General features: G+C 39.2%; 1 protein-coding gene across 6 annotated transcripts in view; it reads left to right on the top strand.

The window, feature by feature from the left end:
• The window catches only part of camsap2a (calmodulin regulated spectrin-associated protein family, member 2a), a 40284-nt gene that overhangs the window by 20819 nt on the left and 2499 nt on the right, over nt 1–16966 (top strand). For 2 of the 6 annotated variants that reach the window (XM_015034219.1, XM_015034224.1), the window contains exons 5-18: nt 1983–2015; nt 3145–3286; nt 3700–3839; nt 9380–9476; nt 9641–9737; nt 9827–9858; nt 9956–10025; nt 10154–12311; nt 13208–13344; nt 13758–13972; nt 14360–14456; nt 14860–14925; nt 15882–15997; nt 16309–16427. In XM_015034219.1, the coding sequence (XP_014889705.1) occupies nt 1983–2015; nt 3145–3286; nt 3700–3839; nt 9380–9476; nt 9641–9737; nt 9827–9858; nt 9956–10025; nt 10154–12311; nt 13208–13344; nt 13758–13972; nt 14360–14456; nt 14860–14925; nt 15882–15997; nt 16309–16427 (3519 nt within the window). The remainder of the gene's footprint in view (nt 1–1982; nt 2016–3144; nt 3287–3699; nt 3840–9379; nt 9477–9640; nt 9738–9826; nt 9859–9955; nt 10026–10153; nt 12312–13207; nt 13345–13757; nt 13973–14359; nt 14457–14859; nt 14926–15881; nt 15998–16308; nt 16428–16966) is intronic. The other 4 variants (XM_015034220.1, XM_015034221.1, XM_015034222.1 and 1 more) reach the window with 4 other exon arrangements.

Raw genomic sequence — 16966 nt, 5'->3', positions numbered from 1 at the left:
TGACTGGTGGATACACTGTGTAGCTCTACTCAGTGAAAAGTCTAACATCAGGTTAGAAGCTGACAGTCTTCCTCTTGTTGTCAAGCTGTGGCAGCAGGCTGTGGTATTTGGAGCCTGAATGATCTGAAAAGTGCATGCTGACCTTTGAATAAAATTTGTTAGCATTACTAAGAAATCCATTCACATAACTCCACTGTATCTGGTCATAAAGACACCTGAATAAATATTTTCAAATTTGCCTTTGCTGGTTTTCAGGTCGGCCTCTGAGAGTTTCCTTACTTTGGACTGTTGAAGAGCACAGCTTAATTGACTCCTGGCCCTGGAGGGAGTTGGTAGTTTGTCTCAGTCTACAGATGCACATTTCCACAACAATGACTTTATGGCACCGTCACAAGAAACTTTCAGGCTTTGGGTTGAAGGGAAAAAGCGGAATTAGATTTACTTCAAATTGTTGACACAGAAGCCATCTGTTAGAAATATCATTGGATGTTATTAGTGAATGTAATTGCGATAGCAAAAACTGTACAACACTGGGATAGAAACTATTTAAATAAACTTAAGGGAGTTAATACTTTTATGCCTGTAGGAACATTAAATTGTCATAAATTTTTTATGCTGATGACAATAAAATGAACATAATCCTAATTCTTGTGGCTGAAAAACAAAGTATTTACAGCTAGTGTTACTTATCAATTGACTGCCACTCATTTGCACAGATTGGGATTAAACCTTTTCTTTTCCTCATGTTTATAAGCTGATAAGTTCTATTTCTTGCCTATTTACATATATCGTATGATAAATTATTCTGACATCCTGACCAACAGATAAAACAGATTAACTACTAATATGTTGAGTGGATTAGATCAGGTGTGGGAGAGCGCTGTGACACTAATCAAATCGGGAAAATCCAGGACAGCTTCTCTCTCTCTCTCTCTCTCTCTCTTTTTTTTTTTTTACGTTTTGTGCCTTTTCGATTTATATTGATGATTTCATTAGTGTGTCTGCATTTTCCCCACAAATCACAGCTTTCCTTCTTTGAAGTTATGGAAATGCTCGTCATTTTGATCGACATGTGAATTTTGGGTCTTTGGTTCCTCAAGGTAGTGTGGGAATTAGCTTTTAGGTGCAACAAGCCTCTTCTGGAAGCAGCTTACATCGTCAGAGGATAGCTGACAGATTTTGACAGGAATGCAGTGGAAATGTTATTTGGATTCTCTTTCCTGAGACGGGTTTTTATTAACTTGACAGTGAGCATTTGAACAGTCAAGATACACTCTGGTATTTTAGTGAGAATCTATTGGAACTGGCATGGAAAAGTGACTGTCAAATTTAAAATACCGATTTCACGGCATTTTAATCATAGCCCTTAAAGGGAAGTTGTACTTTGATATTTGATATTTGATATTTGCTCCTCTGAATTATAATGCATTATCTCAGGTCAAAAAGGCTTATGTAATTGCATGTGATTGCCAAAGATGAGTGTAAATAACAGCATCATGGCTAACAGGTTCTAAAATAGTCTCTAAATATTACAAAACTGATAAAAATGGTTTTAGGAGAAGAAAACCTTCTGTTCTTTTCTTAGTTTTCTTGAATACATCCCCATGAATTTTAATTTCCAAAAAGTACACTTTGGCATGTTTATGTCATTTACTACAAAGTCAGGACCCAATCACAGTAAATGTTCTTACCACACATTTCTTACATCAGAACTTTAAGATGTGACAGTTGTTTTGGTGTGTCCACATGAAAGAAAAGACAAAAAGCCAAACAGCGAAAGCAATTTAAACATTTTACAACTAAGCTATACAGTTTTTTAAGATGAGTGGGATGTCTTTCATACACACAAAAACAATAACCAACACTTTTTACTTTGGTGTCAATGCTTTTATGTTACTGCTTAAGTTACTAATTGCATTACTAACTAATCTCATTGAGAACATTTCTTTATGGTTCCCTCTCCCTCTGCTTCGCTGCTGCAGTCTCCAACCAAGTGGTACATGAAGCTTGTGCCTGTAAGTCCACATATCACTGCTGCCCCTTTTGCATCTGTGTGTTCATAGTGATTTATTTCATCCTTGCCACAGGGCCACACAATATTAAAAAAAAACATGCTATTGCAATGTTAATGTTGAACATTGTCACAATATTAGTCGCTACTAATACCAGATTTACCTAATTAATCCTTTTTTCAAAGCTCAATACATGATAAGAGCTTTTGGATCTCGCTTTTTATGCCACTAAATTCTATGACTTCTCCCTCTGACAGGGATCAAAAATAATGAAGGTTAGAGAAACTGGTCAAATTTAATATTGCCAAGCAAGCCATTACAAATGAATATGAATACATTAATATTGCAATAACAATTTGGATTGCATATATTGTGCAGCTCTACCTCATTTGATTGTTGTGGATGTAGAATTTCCCTTTGTCTTGTCAACAGGTCATTTATCTGTCATTTTATACACATCAGATAGATGACAAAAATCTTCTGATTCTTATTAAAATGGCTTCAATATCTGCTGTATGTAGGGATAAGTTTAGTGAAACCCATGAAAACTTTATTTTTTTCGATTGTGGCCATACCTATTTATTACATCCGTCCTTATATTCTGTAGGTTATACAACATTGAGGAATTGCTTAAGTTCTCCCATGATTAAATATTAGACAAGAAAAAATACTTTATAGTTTTTAGACATCTAGGAAGGAAGAATTACTGTTGTAGTTTGAAATCCATATTTTAGTTATTGTCGTTTGAGTAACAAGCCCCATGAGTTTTTTATTTCACCTAGAAAAAAATAAATCTAACCACTTTACAACATTTGAATATAGATCATTTAAAAAGCTACTGTTTCTTGTCTTTGGCATATATCAGTTCATTTCCAAAGTCATTTAATTACCTTCATTCTTGAGTAAATCCTCTAAATTCACACTGTTCTCTCAACTATCTGCCATTTCTTGAAAGCTCTAATGAAAGCCCAGCTGTTGTGAGGGTCGCTCCATTAATTGTGCCTAATTTTGCCTCCCATTAAGTGAATGAAAAACAGAAACAATAGGATAAGTCTGAGTTACAAACTACTGAAGATCTAAGCAAGACGCTGTTCTGCAAAGCACTTGGGTTTATAGCTGTTTATATCAACAGGCTCGCTATCGGAAAGAGCAGGCCTCTACCCAGCTGGCTCCCTGGATCCCCCCAGTGGACAACCTGCTTAAGGACAGCACAGACGGCTCGGCTCTGGGTGCACTGCTGCATTTCTACTGCCCTCAGCTGCTTCCCCTGGATGGTAAGGAGACGAAATGGAAACAGTTGCTGTTTTTAGATTCTGATGTCAGAAAAGAGACGGTATAGTGTAGGTTCACTGAGTCGATCAGTTGTCTTTCACAAACAGAAGATGCATTCAATTGACGGACCAAGTAAACAAACCTATTTACTTTGTAAACACGTGATAATTCATTCATTTTAGAGAGAATCGGGGGGAAAAAAACATAAAGTGGCAGCTAAACCCACTATTAAATAACAGTAAGCCACTATCTTAACATTTAAGACTTTTACAAAAGTGTGAGGAAAAGTTAAAAAAAGCTACCTCAGCTGTGTCTGGAAAAAAAAAAAAAAAGATTGTTCATCTATCAGTGCAGTGGAAAGCTCTCTTGTCATCAAATTTTGTCTGACAGCTGATGGATCTGTCTGCTCTCATAGATGTCTGTCTGAAGGAGAATATGAGTCTGGCCGACCGTCTCTACAACCTGCAGCTCATTCAGGACTTCTGCAAAGACAACCTGAACAGCTGCTGCCACTTCAGCCTGGAGGACATGCTCTACGCCTCCTCAACCATCAAGGTACAGCCTGAATCAGCATGCATAATCTTTCTTCAACAAAAGACAAAAAGTTCAAGATTATCATGTTGAAATTATTCAAGATTTTATAATGTTTAGGTCTGCAGTTCTAAACTTCTTGTTGTTGTTGTTTTTTCCGATGGGGATCATTTCTGGCTTATTGTCCAAATGCTAGCTGATTCTTCTCACTGATACATTATTAGTATTTTTTTTTGTTTTGCCTGTTTTTGTGGATTTGTTGTGTGACACAGAGAAGAAACCCATATGGCATAGCTGTGTATAGGGAGAAAGAAAAAAAAATAAGAAAAAAATAAGTTGGGTTGCACGCCAGTGGAGTGAGTCATGCTGTGGAAAAACCTCTTGTAAAAAACGCTCTGTTCAAACCACAAAATTGGAGAACTCCATACAGGCTGCACTGCTGCTGTGTGCATTTATTTAGCTTTTTCCTTCTATACTATTTGCTTTTACGTTGTTTTTCTTACCCTATTTTAGGTCCCACTTCTTTGTGAGACATTCCCTTGTGTTTTTCATTTTGTGTTGTTATCAGGCTTTGAGTTTTCTTTACTTCTGCCACTTGTAATTTTTGGTTTGCATGTGTCTCACTAAAACCCTCTTATTTTTTTCTTTTCCCTTGTTAATGCTTCAGCTTACAGACTTGCTGTCTGTAATGTATTCATAAAGTTAGCATCTTTATGTAGATTTGTGTAAACTTCTTGCTACGTGCGATGATGCTGGAGTGCATCTGTCCTAGAAACAACTCCTGTTTTTCATTTTTTGCTAAACTCACTTGCTGTCCTACTTTTCTTCCTGCAGCAATAATAACGCACACGTAGCCAATAAAACAGGCTAAAATAGTTGGCAAATATGTCAACCATGTCAGACTGATGTACTTTTTGAAATAGAAAAGCGTTGTTTTTTTGTTGTTCTCTGTTTTACATTTTATTTAAAATATTTTTCCAAATCTTTGCCAGATTTAAAAGTGCATGAACAGCAAATAAGCTATCCTGATCTTTGTCCACTGCTTCCTTTGAGGTCCTAATGTCTATGTCAGTTGCATTTTGGAGGATTTACATTCTTGTTCCTACATTTTATCCTTTTCATCAAATAGCCATTGTGGCTTCTGAAGCACATGAATATCACAACGTCAGAAAACAAATCACAGTGCAGACAACCTAATTGTTCCTTTAATAACACCCTTCTGTTGGTTGGAGGGTTTATTGCAACTTTCCTTGTGTGCTTCATGTTTTTGTTCTTGTGGTGACTATCAGTCTCTTCCCCTTTGTGCTGCATAAACAGTACGCTGGTGTGTGATTTGATGGATGAGTCTGGCTTTGGCTTGCTTTGGATTGTGTGTCTTTGGATTCAGGCGTGTTGCTCTGAGCAGAGACAGAATACAGGTCACTGAAAGGACAAACTTCTGTCTAACCAAAAAACATGTCAGGTTCCAAACAATCAACTGATTTAATGTGAACATAATTATACACAAACTTTATTATAAGGTAATACTATCAATATAAATATACGGGTTGGAATAGTTGTATTTCTCATTACTTTGATTAAAAAAAGCAAAACATTTAGTATTTTATTACAATACATTTATGCTTCCTCCAAAAAATTCATGCCCTCTTGACCATGGTGAAATAAAAATAAACCTTTTGACCAACATGCAAAATTGTTTGTGACTGGAAATAATCATTGCACCGTGAAAACATCGTGCCTATGAAAATTAACCTTATCCATTGTTTAGATTGTCCCAATCTAAACAATGGAAGTGTTTAGATTGAAGCTTATTCATGTTCTAGAATGTTAAAGTCATTCTAGAATGACTTTAACATTCTAGAATGTTAAAGTCATTCGCAATCAGATTGCGAATGATCAGATTCGCAATCTGATCATTCGCAAATCAGATTGCGAATGATGTTCTTCCTCAAAAAGCTCAAGGATTTTGAGCACTGTACTTAGAATTTGTGTTGCAAAACAGAGGCTTTGAGTGTTTGAACAGAGACAACACAAGTGAAGGATTGCTGTGGCGGTTCAAAGGTTAAAACTAATGTTATAACATAAGTGTATAACTATAATGTATCAGATTAAAAGTGTTGCTCCAAAAAAGCTGCATGTCACTGTCAACAGAGCTTAAATGAAGAAAAAAGAAGAGTGATTGTGTTCTGAGTCCAGCCAGCAGCATCATTTTGCTGACACTGATTTTTGCAGACATAAAGCTGTCCCAGCAGAGCACAGTTACTGTCTGAAAGAAGCAATAAAAGGCAGAACTGCAAAGCGAACAAGTCAAATTCGGTAACCTTGACCTGGATTCCAGGCACACACAACATCAGTGGCTGTGTGCCGCAGCCCGTCACACTAATGGAGACCTTATTATAAAGACTGAGCCGAGACATTAAGGCGAGGCGAGGTGAGGGGGCTGTTGTCGCAGAAGAAATTGGAAACAGGACAGGGGTAGCATGAGTGTGAAGCCATTAAGAAGGTGAGGGAAGGATATGATCAGTAATATTGAAGAGAATCACGGGGGTTCAGCTAACTCCCAGTGCACATACTCACGCTAGCTTGTTTATTTACTCTTAAGATGGTGTTGCTCTTAAGCTAATCCCAATCTATCAGCACCTGTGGGTTGTATAGTTTTGCAAACATCTTTACTCATTCAGCATAATCAAAATTAAAATTGAAGGCAGACAGTTTAACTTTCATCAGTATCCTCATGTCTGCTCATGTAAAATCACATGTCTATTGCAAATTTCTGTAAATGTAAAATACTTAAAAGACGGTGGACGTGGGATGAGTGCTTAAACAATAGGTTTCTTTAGACATGACAATTCCACTTGAGTTCCACCATGCTTTTATAAAACACAATGTGTTAGCCTTTAAAACCTAACCCCATAAAACCATTCATTACATACACAACTTAGCCATTACCCTTAAGTAATGGGCTTGGCTTAGTAAATCATCTCAGCCTTAATGACTCCCCTTTTAGACACTCTGCATTTAATTAATTCACAACACATCTAAATTACCATCTGTGGTTGAAAGAATGGAAATTTTGTTCACCATGTCTGGTTTTTGACTATCTTTTAACCACTGGACATCAAGCTTTGCATGAATCTCAGTTAGTTGGTCCTCCATTTTCTGGTGGTTTCACTGTGAGGGTCTATTTGACAGAAAGTAGGATATTTCACAAGGGAAAATGGCTTGACACCTCAATTTCCTGTAAAATGTAAAACTACTGCATCTGACTGATACTAAGTTCAGATCCCCAAGTAGGTTAATATGGTGCGGTAAAGGGTATAAGGATAATTAGAATAAATCTAGTAATTTTATTTATGTAGGTAAATTAAAAAAAAAACACACAAAAAAAAAAAACAGTTTCTTTTAAGTGTTTCACTGTAAATAGTGAGTGAGCTCAATAATATACACAGGCGGCCCCCATTTAATGTCTTAAAAACAACAATAATATTTTAAATTTCTTTCTAAGCTTTACAGGTAGCCAGTTTAATGATACTAACAAACGACATGCTGTTTTATCTGTTTAAGTCACTGCTGCCACACCAGCTTTTCTTTCTACTCGGTCTGAAATTGTAAGATCTGTTTTCCCCTCTGGACTGACAGTAGCTCAATAAACTTGGCAGGAAATGAAAGAGTGGGATTTTCCACATTTGTGTGATTGTCTCTGTCTGCCTGCTAGACCCATATCCTTTAATCAACTTTCCGTCCCACCTCTTGTTGGGATTAAATCCCCAGGAATTGTTGGTGCATGTCCTTGTCTCCTGCAGAACTCAATGATATCACTCACAGGGTGTGTCTGAGTGACCTGCCATTGACTTTTTTATTGGCTTTAAGCAATACACACCACAAGTGCCTTTTTGTGTCTCATTATTATATTGTGTGTGTGACATCTCAATCCCTGCAGAGTGGATTAGCCACCACCCCCACTCATCCTACTTCTTCCCACTAGAAATCTCATTAATCATCAGTCAGGTTAAAAGCTGCACACTTAAATCTCCAAACAGCCAAATCTGGCAGTTCTGCAAACCAGGCAACGTCAGAAGTAGTAGAGCCAAACAATGGGAAGATAGGTGGGGCAGTGGGTGATCTGTGTGAGTGCATGCTTGCTTAGGGGTGGTATTATACTACAGCACTCACACCTGGGGTGTCAGTAGTAGACAGGGGAACAGATGGAAAGGAAAAACAAGGCCTGGGTGGTTCAGATATAAGGAGATCTCATCATCATTCTTGCACATTTTTCTGCGTTTCTGTTCATCAAAACCTTAAAGGATAAAACCCTAAAGGTAAATAGCATGGTTTGACTAGCAGTTAAAAAAAAAAATTATGTTGAGTAAGAAAAAACTTAGCTGAAAGAAGTTTTATTTGTGCATGTTGATAACATTACTTTTTATTACTGAAAGCACCTAGAAAAGACTGGTTTTGGAGTTCTGCACACTAGCATGTGGGCTCCAACATGAAGAAACACTGTAAAATGCTGCAGTAACAGCCACAATAGACAAGTGTCAGTAGTGTTAATTGCCTCTGCACCTCCTGGTGGGCTCTTGGGCTGCAGTTTAGAGGCTTGTGGAGTGAATGTTTGATTTGTGTGTGTGTGGTAGTTTTTTGCTTAGCAGAGCAAAATATTGCTGATGAAGTGAAAAGGATGTCGTTGGCGCTGATCCATGCACCACTGCCTTTGTCTGGGGACCGCAGATTGAGGGGTGGTTAGAGGGTGTGTTCCCTCAAGGTCACTCTCGCTTCAGAGCTCCCATACTGCATATTTATGGGAGCTGCATGAACACATGATTTAGAATACTTCAGCATTTGAGCCTTAAAATGCATTTAAGCAAAACAAGATGCTAATGTATTCTCTTTAAGAAATGTTACAGTTTTGCTATGTGTTAGAATTATTACAAAATTAATATCAGTTTTCTAGAATTTCTCCTTTGGTATATCCAGATTTGCAGCATGTATTATGTGTTGAAATGGTGGCTCTTTTTTCAGAGCAGGGCAATCTAGCGGTTTGACCTCCTACTGTATGTTGACCTGATTTAGAAATGGACATGCCATGGCACAGCAGTGTCACGAAATATCAACATTTACCTAGTGTGAATTAGGTTAACTGGTTGGTTGCACAACTGTGACTGAAATCATAAAATATACTTATGAAAAAATTTATTTAGCCTTTTTGGCTTCTTGTAGTTTCTGACATTTCTCAAATCCTGGCTCCAGCACATTTTTTTTTTCAGTGTAGCAGGTAATAATTATTTTATCAGTCCTCAGAAAATGTGTTAACCTGCTGAAAGGAATAAAATAAAATAGCTGGAAATTAAGCTGGAAATCGTTTGCAGACATTGTGTGGAAAGGGACAAACTTGATGAAAATTTCATCACTGCAGATCTTCTTGAAGTCCACAGTGACACATGGTGGGGAAATATATTCAGTGCAGTTGTAATTTAGTAGAAGTTGACCAATAGAAAGTACTTATATTTATCTTTGAAGAATCTTCAGATCAAATGGGTTTAACATTTGTTTTTTTCCCCCCTCAGAACAACTATTTGGTGTTCATGGCCGAGCTGTTCTGGTGGTTTGAGGTGGTTAAGCCGTCTTTTGTAAAGCCAAGAATGCTTGACAATGAAGGGACAGGCAAGTAATAAATTCAAGCATTATAATTCAAGTTACAGTTTTGTTTAGTTTGTTTGAAAATGTAGTATAAAAAGTTAAATACCACATACTTGTAGGTTTCCTAAACTGGAAATAGAATGATCTGCATTGTGAAAACAAATTTTCTCTCCATCTCACCCTTCCAGAACCATCATCCATATTGAAAAGTATGCCTTTCATTCCAATCTCCAAAGCTACCAAGAGAAGCTTCATGGAAAGACCTCCAAGTCCTGAAAGACCCAGGTAGAGTGTTGTAAGAATTTTGTGTAAAGTTATGTTGATTCACGAGATTTAAAAATTAAAAATTGTCATCTTTTTCTGTAAATTTATAGTTTACCCCTTCGACCCCAGCCTCGTAACACAGGTAATTATAATTTTCACAGCAAGAACATTAGCTGTTTTATTGGGTAATTTAAATTCTATTGTTTTTACCTGTTTTCTATCTGATTTTTGTTATCCAGGAGATATCAAGAGGTCTAGCTCCATGTCTTTTGTTGATGGGAATCTAGGCACATGGCCCAAAGAGAAAAGGTTGGTAATTACATCTACTTATCACGAGATGTGGCCATTTTGAGTTAAATCTAACGAGCTCACTGAGTTAAATTAACCACTAATCACATACCTGCAGATTTATTTACAGTTTTGTTCTTTCGTTATAGGTCTGGGCCTTACGGGGTGTCATTTGACATCCCCTTTGATAAAGGGGATTCTGCTCCTGCTGTACCTTCCTCTACACGTGGAATGGTTAGATCTATCAGCACTGATGATGGTTCTGGTTTCAAGGTCCAGCACATGCCTCGGGGAATGAAGAGGAACCTGTCGTTCCAGCCAGTGAATGGTCAGAGCATTGGCATCCAGGAAGAAGGCTGCCCAGAACGCCTTGCAGGGGTGGAGTCCTGCAGGCAAGCATACCCCAATGGACATGGAAGTGTCCTGGCATCAGCTCCCTCTATGGAAGAAACCCTCCAGATCATCCACAACCCAACCAGACAACCTGTAGAGGGCATCAACAGTGGTTTCTTTCTGCACAGCCAAGACCCTGGGAACGATGCTGGTGTCTTGGACCCTCTGCCAGAATCTGATTCCAAAGAACTTTTGAGCACCGCAGACACCACCGAGGTGGACACCGGCATTCACATCCGGACAGAGGACATGCTGGATGAAGACTCCTCTTTGAAAGACCTCTCTGTAAACATGGACCTCGATGTGGACACACCAAGCCCCTCTCCAAGCAATCAGAGTAAATCTCCCTCGGGAGTGAAGTTGACCAGCTTTGCCGAGCAGAAGATGAGGAAGCTTAGTCCATCAGCACCAGATTCAGGCAGAGGAAGCAGCAGCTCCATGAAGACCACTCCAGAGAGCTCAGAGTTTGCTCTCCCACTATCAGTCTCCTGGGCACCAACACCTGAACACAGCCCCATCCGTCAACAAAACACACCACCCATTACTGCTCAGACAACACCCACATCTGTCCAGCTTCCACCCAATGACCCTGCACAGGTCATGGCTACAGAGATGGTGCAGCTGAGGATAAGGCTCGAAGAGAAACGAAAAGCTATTGAAGCTCAAAAGAAGAAAGTGGAAGCTGCTTTTACGAGGCATCGGCAGAAGATGGGCCACTCAGCATTCCTCAATGTGGTAAAGAGGAAAGCTGATGGGGCTGCTAGTGGGGACGAAGGGGGTCAAACTGATGGGGAAGGAAAGTTGGTGAGCACAAGTCCCACATTTAAATTTGGCCGGAGCAAGGCGGACACACCTGACGGCGCAGAACAAAGCACCACACCCTCTTGCTGGCAGAAGACACCAGGTTCAGGAGATGAGGGTGGACAAAGCCATGCTCAGATCACTGAAGCAGATCTCTCAGAGTATACACGTTCAATCGAAAAGCTCAACCACTCTTTGGCATTTCTCCAGGCTGAGATGCAACGTTTAGCTCAGCAGCAGGAAGTGATCATGGCCATGAGGGAACAACAGCATCAGCAAGCCTGGGTCATTCCCCCTCCTCATACAAACCCCTCACCACAGAAACATCTTCGCCCTGGAGCTGTTACCCGCTCTTCTGGGCCTTCTTCCCCTGCCGACTCACCCCGTTCAACCCATCGCTCTCCAACCAGCATCAAACGCAAATCGGCCTCCTTCCACTCACGCAATCCTCGCACGGCTCGACCCAGTGAGCTTAAGCTGGCACCGTACAGTCGTGTCCTAACTGCACCGCAGTCAGTCGATAGCATCCCGAGGCTGCGCAGGTTTTCTCCTTGCCAGCCTTTGACGAGCTCCTTTATTTATATGGGGGAGAAACCAGCAGCTGCTGGTCCAGAAACAATCGGCCAAGATGGGGATAATACTAAGGAGACAGATTCCATCCTGTGCCCTGAGAGGGAGCTGGCGAGTATCTGTGCTGCCTGCTCCCCTCACAGCTCCCCCAAGCTGCAGACCAAAACAGAGCAAAGTGAAGTAGATGCAAACTTCTCCAACCAGGAAACAGAATCTCACACCCATGATGAGATTTTAAACACTGTAGAAGATGACCAGAGCAGCACAGTTCAGAAATCATTTATTGAACTTAAACCCACCATTGAGTCTTCATTCCCTGAGGTTCTTGCCCACCCTGTAGTAGAAACCTTCACAGTGACGCCATCAGAGTTACCTCCAAAGCCAGAACCCTCCGGTCAGGCCAAAAGTAGTCTGATTGAGGTTCCTCTGATGGCCACGAAGTCTACGGAGGATCTGACAATTGATGATGGTTTGGAGATGGAACAAGACAGTACTGAGAGTGCAGATGAAGAGCAAATGTTATGCCGTGGATTCTTCTTTAAGGTAATTTCAGTTCTGTCAATTTTGTCAAGAAATACACAGGAGTATCAAGAGACAACTTTTGATAATGGAATCTTAATGTGCACCTTTAACACTGCTGTGGGGGAAATGTGCAATTATATACTCATAACAGCATAGCCCTGTTTGTTTTGGTGGGGAGAGCTTCTCGCCCCAAACATGATGAGATTAATAGTTGAGGAAACATGTCGGCTAAGGACAGCATCGTCTTTTCTTGCACGGCATCTTAGATTGCTTTTAGCTGCTGTCTGGGCTCCGATGTAGGTCAGAAAAGTGGGGCTGCTGTGAATAATTCAGGGACATCTGTGAAAATGTGGGGTGGGATACAGGTTGACTTGAATGTAAAGCTTAGGGGATGTTTGGTCTCTTAAAAGAAAACCAGTTTGTCTTTAAACTGAAAAATGAATTGACTTTTATTTAACTAATGAATTTATTCTTTAGAAGACTGGCAACCTGTCCAGGATGTACCCCGCCTCTCGCCCGGAACGTTAGCTGGAGATAGGCACCAGCACCCCTCCCGACCCCACTGAGGGACAAGGGTGTTCAGAAAATGGATGGATGGATATATTCTTTAGATATACATTCTAGTTATTTACTAAGTCTAACTAAATATGTTTTTTTTTTCTTGAGTTATTTGCAGTGCTTTTATAAAAGATTAACTCATACAAACCTCCAAGTTAAAAGAATACTTTTGCATCACCCATAAGTAGGTATGATGCATTTTATGTATCATGATAGTTAGTATATGCATACTAGTAAAAAAATCACCACAGGAGCTCTAAGTCTTTTTTGGCAAACACTTTTGTTAACCATCAGAATAGTAATTTACTACAAAATTACTTAATGACTTTCTTCTCCTTGCTGTTTTTGGTTTTCATCAGGAGGATGGCAAGGCAGAGGAGAACATGGCACAGAGGAGAGCCGCACTGCTGGAGAAAAGGATGAGGAGAGAAAAAGAGAGCCAGATGAGGAAGATGCAGCTGGAGGCCGAGTTGGAGCAGAAGAAAGAGGGAGCTCGGTATGCAAATTTACAACTTTCCTTTGTTAAAATAAAAAGTCAGCTTAGTCTTTGCCGTTATCTGAATTTGTCAGATTTTTGTTTGTTTGTTTGTGACTATATGTTGCATTGAGTTTCTCTCCTTCAGTTTTAATTTTTAAAGTTTATAATTTTGTTTTGTTTAACGTTGATTTTCTTTGTCATTAAATGTTTTTAAAAAATTACAAGAATAAAAAGTTCCCAGAATATACCAATTAGGTCCTTGGAGTCGACCTAAATACACTGACTAAGCTTAACTTTTTACAATCTGTATATTTGTATAGATCTTAAAATTATACATGAAGGATTTCAACTGGAAAACCTTCCTATTTTTGATAGCATTTTTAAACCTCAATCTCCATACTTCTTCTTCTTCTGTTCCTCAATATGCTCAGACTGAAAGCAGAGGAGGAGCGAGTCAGGAAGGAGGAGGAAAAGGCCAGGAAGGAGTTCATCAAGCAGGAGTACCTCAGGAGGAAGCAGTTGAAGCTGATGGAGGACATGGACACCATCATCAAACCCCGACCTGCCAAGCAGAAGCGGGGTCGACCCAAGTCCATCCACCGGGACAGCATGGACTCCCCAAAGACCCCTGTGAGAGCTCCCACAGGTATCCAGAAGGACTTGGTTCAGAAACAGCTGTCCTGTCTTTCAACTCATTGTCCTGTACCTGAGAAATTGTGTTTCACTATTTATGTATTGTCAAAATACTATTTTTGGGTCATTAACAAAAATATGTAAAACCATTGCACTCTAACATACTTAAAAAGCTGCATATCTTTAGGATGTGCATATCTATTGAATCACTTTGTCCTAATTATTTGACTCATAATATGTTGTCTTCATGCATTTTATGGCTGTGATGACTGACTGTTGTCGTTTCACTGACCTCCACATTGCTCTGTGTCATGGCTGCCACAGCAAGTCGTTTTGTTTCCATTTGTGGTGTCTGTGTAATCGTGTCACGCTGTGCCACACTTTGCTGTCTCACATCCAGGTTCACGCCAACGTTTCTTTTCAGTCTCCAGCTTGTCTCTGGCTTCGCTGACCTTGGGCGACAGTGACAGTGTTCACTCAGACAAAAGAGCGCCAAGGTAAGATCTGCTTACAAGTGTATTATTGCAAGCAGAAAGTATGCAATTGAAGTATATATATATATATATATATATATATATATATATATATATATATATATATATATATATATATATATATATATATATATATACACACAATACATTAAAAAAAAAAATAAAGGGAACATTTCACTTTAATTTTGTGTGTTGCTCCAAATCCAGGCCTCCATTGGTTAATAAATTTGATTTCCATTGATGATTTTTGTGTGATTTTGTTATAAGCACATTCAAAAATGTTATGATAAAAATCAACAGCTGGTGTGACTTTGGTTGGAAATCTTGATTAAATGTATTGTTCTACTCTAACATGCTCTCTTTAAATTTTTCTTTGCTACTTTTTTCCTGCTGTTTCACACGTCAGAAGTTCTAGTTTAGCTTCTAGCAGTCTCTTCTACTTTCTGAACTCTCCCAAACAGAGAAGGAGAAGGTTAGTTTCTTCTTGGGACTTGAAGCTAAGGCCACTAATCTTTTCAGCCATGTGCGAAGATGCTCATTACTGATTACAAAGCACTGGTCTGATTCTAGACTTCCTGTGCTTGTAAGTTTGATAACCAGAGTCTTCACAGTTCTGACTCCCACATGATGTATCTCATTATAAAGCATTTCACAGCCTTTATGTTATACACAAACAGGTTACATACGGCCTCCACCCACAAAGACATGGTTTACAAATAAATGCTCCACGCATCCGGATGTTTGTGAGGAAATGCGATATGCACATGGGCTGTAAAGTGCTTAATAGTGAGATACAGAGTAAGCTTTGAAAAAGAACACCCACTATGCTTCTCACTCACCCATCTACAGTTCTAATGCACAGTGCTGTTAGATTCACAGCCGACTAAACATGAAGGGGAACCTTTTTGTTTAAAAGCACAGTGTCACAGAGCCCACTCCGCATAAAATAACATTATCAAGTCATTGCTTTGTCATATAATAAACACATGTAAGGTAAAAAAAGGAAGGCTTAAATGACTTGTTAATGTGTATTCACAAAACACTCTACTGAAAGATTTAATGCAAGTTTGGCTTTAATTGCTCTTATTGCAAAATAGGAGCAAGTAAAAGCTGCACTATATCTGATGGACCTGGTCCACATTATGCTCCTCCCCCAGCCTGCGCTTGCAAACTCTGTTGTTTTCCTGCCCTCTGCAACATCAAACCAAGCCCTTGCTTTTGATGACCAAACTGAAAATCACCCTGTCTTGCTTACACTGTACTCTGCTGATCATTGAGGTTTAGCTCACATGCAGGACAGGTGAGCTAAAACTCAGTGTGTGTATCTGTGTGCGTGTGTGTGTGTGTGTGTGTGTGTGTGTGTGTGTGTGTGTGTGTGTGTGTGTGTGTGTGTGTGTGGGTGTGTGTGGGTGTGTGTGTGTGTTTTAGGCCAGACTCTGCCAATGGCTTTCTCTCACCGACCCGCTCCAGCAGCAGAAACGGAGAAAAAGACTGGGAAAATGCTTCAACCACCTCTTCTGTTACATCCAACACAGAGTATACTGGTAGGTATACATAGCATGATGCTTAAGCATATCTGGTCCGTTTTTATCATTCAGAGATGCTAAAGTCACTTAAAATCTGTGCATTTAATACACAGATTTTAAGCACTTTACAGCCCACGTGCATATAGCAGTTCTAAATACACAGATTGATACTGAAAACTCTGGCTTTTATAATACATATGTATTTCCTTCTCAGACCACAACATGACACAGAGATCTTCATGCATGATTTATTAAAGTGTTAAAATAGGGACCAGGTTTGTTGTATCTGAAATAGTGTCATCCTGATTTTCTTTTTTGTTTACTCTCAGGACCAAGGCTGTACAAAGAGCCCAGTGCCAAATCTAACAAGCACATTATCCAAAATGCTCTGGCCCACTGCTGCCTCGCAGGCAAGGTCAACGAGGGGCAAAAGAACAAGATCCTGGAGGTAACAGCTTGGACTATCGCTGCTCTAAACAAAGATGCCTTGTTGACAGCAGTGATGATGCATGTGACTTTAACGTCCAGTTTCCAAGTGTTTTAATTCGTTTTATTTGGAGATCCACTGATCTGAAATTACTTGACTGATTTTCAATGGCTGAATGCATAGCTGTTTTCAGCCATTTAGCCATTTCTGATTTATTTTTCAGATCTATAAATAAAAGTCGTATTATTTTTATATATATATTTGCATGAACTGAAATTTTTACATTTTTAAAGAATTAATAAACAACAGAACTTTCTTTCTTTCTTTTCCACACTAAAAATCTGAAAAACAAAAAGGGATCATTTATTTTTGTGTGCATCTTAAAATTTACAATATATGCACTATCATATTCACTAAATTAGAATATATGTTCAGGTGATGCTCGGTCACCAGGTATTAAACATCCTTTTCATTAAGCCCACATTTCTGAATTCTGGATATTTTACAACAGACATCATGTTGGTGTCAATATGTACACCAAACATGTGTGTAATTAATCA

This window comes from Poecilia latipinna, unplaced genomic scaffold (genome assembly GCF_001443285.1).
Source record: "Poecilia latipinna isolate Pla-1442-1.1 unplaced genomic scaffold, P_latipinna-1.0 Scaffold291, whole genome shotgun sequence".
NCBI classification, from domain to species: Eukaryota; Metazoa; Chordata; class Actinopteri; order Cyprinodontiformes; family Poeciliidae; genus Poecilia; species Poecilia latipinna.
The sequence above is the reverse complement of the archived record's forward strand: the minus strand, read 5'-3'. Positions and strand labels throughout refer to the sequence as shown.